This window comes from Cynara cardunculus (genome assembly GCF_001531365.2).
Source record: "Cynara cardunculus var. scolymus isolate 2C chromosome LG 8, CcrdV1, whole genome shotgun sequence".
NCBI lineage: Eukaryota > Viridiplantae > Streptophyta > Magnoliopsida > Asterales > Asteraceae > Cynara > Cynara cardunculus.
The window spans coordinates 14542377-14544258 of record NC_037535.1 but is presented as its reverse complement, the minus strand read 5'-3'; the positions used below and the strand labels follow the sequence as shown (position 1 = coordinate 14544258).

Genomic DNA, 1882 nt, shown 5'->3' with positions numbered 1-1882 from the left:
GTACAAATCCTTTAGGAGTTGTAATCCGAAGGAATTTCACGGGACTGAGGGAGCCGTGGGATTACTGACTTGGTTAGAGAGCATGGAGTCTGTGCTCCATATTAGCGAATGTACCAAAGGGAAGAAAGTAGAGTTTGTTGCATGTCTATTACAAGGACGAGCATTAACTTGGTGGAATACCCAAGTACAAACTCGGGGCCGAGAAGCCGCCAACGGTCTTACGTGGGAAGATTTTAAGAAAAATGATGAAAGAAGAGTATTGTCCAAGGAGCGAGATCCATAAACTGGAAGCAGAATTATGGAATCATGAAATAAGAGGAAATGATATAGACTCTTATACTGCACGTTTTCATGAGTTGGCAAAAATGGTACCGCATCTAGTGACGCCTGAAGAGAATCGAGTTGATAGATATATTTAGGGATTATCTCCGGTGATACGCGGGGATGTTACTTTGGCAAACCCAAAAACCCTACAAGAGGCAGTAAGTTCGGCAACCAAACTCACCAACAATGCTACTCGTTCGGGAATGTTTGTAAAAGATAAGGCTTCAGGGAAGAGAAAGATGGAGGAACCTACACGAAGGCAGTCTGGGGGAAGAATGGGAAAGGCTCTGAAAATATCAGGAAACTACGTGATTCAGACTCAATCAACAGAGAAGGAGAAAAGAACTTATCAAAGGTGTGAGAAGTGCAATAAACAGCATGCCGGACGATGTATTATCTGTCAAAAATACAACAAAGGAGATCACTATGCCAAAGATTGCAGGAGCACAGGAAGGCGGGCATGTTTCGAGTGTGGAAGCCCAGATCACTTTCGGAATGCATGTCCACGATGGAACCAGAGACCGAACACTAACCAAGCACGACCAGCCAACCAAGGGAATCAAGGAGGTCCGGCAAGAGGCCGATTGTTTGAGATTGGAGCTGAGGAAGCAAGGCAGAATCCAGATGTAGTTACAGGTACGTTTCTCTTAAATAATCATTACGTATCTGTACTATTTGATTCTGGAGCGGATAGGAGTTTTGTGTCATTAGATTTTAGACCAAAAATAAATCTAAGACCTCAAAGGTTGAAAGAAGTATACATCATTGAATATGCCAACGGTCAAGAGTGTAAGGCCAAAGACATAATAATGGATTGCACTTTAAACTTGACTAGTAGGGATTTTCGTATAGATTTAATCCCGATCCAACTAGGAAGTTTTGACATAATTGTGGGCATGGATTGGTTATCCAAGAATCGAGCTGAAATTAGTTGTTTCGAGAAGATCGTTCGAATTCCGTTACCCGAAGGAGGAATACTCGAAGTACACAGAGAGAAACCCAAAAGGGGTATTAAAATAGTGACGTGTTTGAAGATGCGAAAGTATTTGAGAAAGGACTGCATTGCCTTTCTAGCTCACGTTATGGATAAGAAAGCTGAAGAAAAACGCGTTCAAGATATTCTTATAATTCGGGATTTTCCCGAAGTATTCCCAGATGAATTGCCTGGAATACCCTCACCAAGACAAGTTGAGTTCCACATAGAACTAATTCCCGCGGTTGCACCCATGGCAAAAGCACCATATCGGTTAGCACCATCTGAGATGAAGGAGCTGTTGGAACAACTTCAGGAATTACTCGATAAAGGATTCATCAGACCCAACTCTTCACCTTGGGGAGCTCCAGTTTTGTTTGTCAAAAAGAAGGATGGATCTTGATGAGTCCAGATTTCATACAAACATGGAATAATCTTCATAGATTGTGATGAACTTCAAAGTAGAAAGAAGATATTCAAGAAGATGATTAGATTGAGAGGAGAAAGAATATTACATCAGCAAATCTTGATTTTCAGATTAATAACAAAGCTTAATTACAATTACAAGGTAAATCCTATTTATAC

General features: G+C 41.1%; 1 protein-coding gene across 1 annotated transcript in view; it reads left to right on the top strand.

The window, feature by feature from the left end:
- The first annotated feature begins 527 nt into the window (after positions 1-527).
- Positions 528-1882, top strand: part of LOC112516212 — a 2792-nt gene continuing 1437 nt past the window's right edge. Inside the window, exon 1 of the mRNA XM_025123234.1 lies at positions 528-1597. Coding sequence (XP_024979002.1) covers positions 528-1597 — 1070 coding nt within the window. The remainder of the gene's footprint in view (positions 1598-1882) is intronic.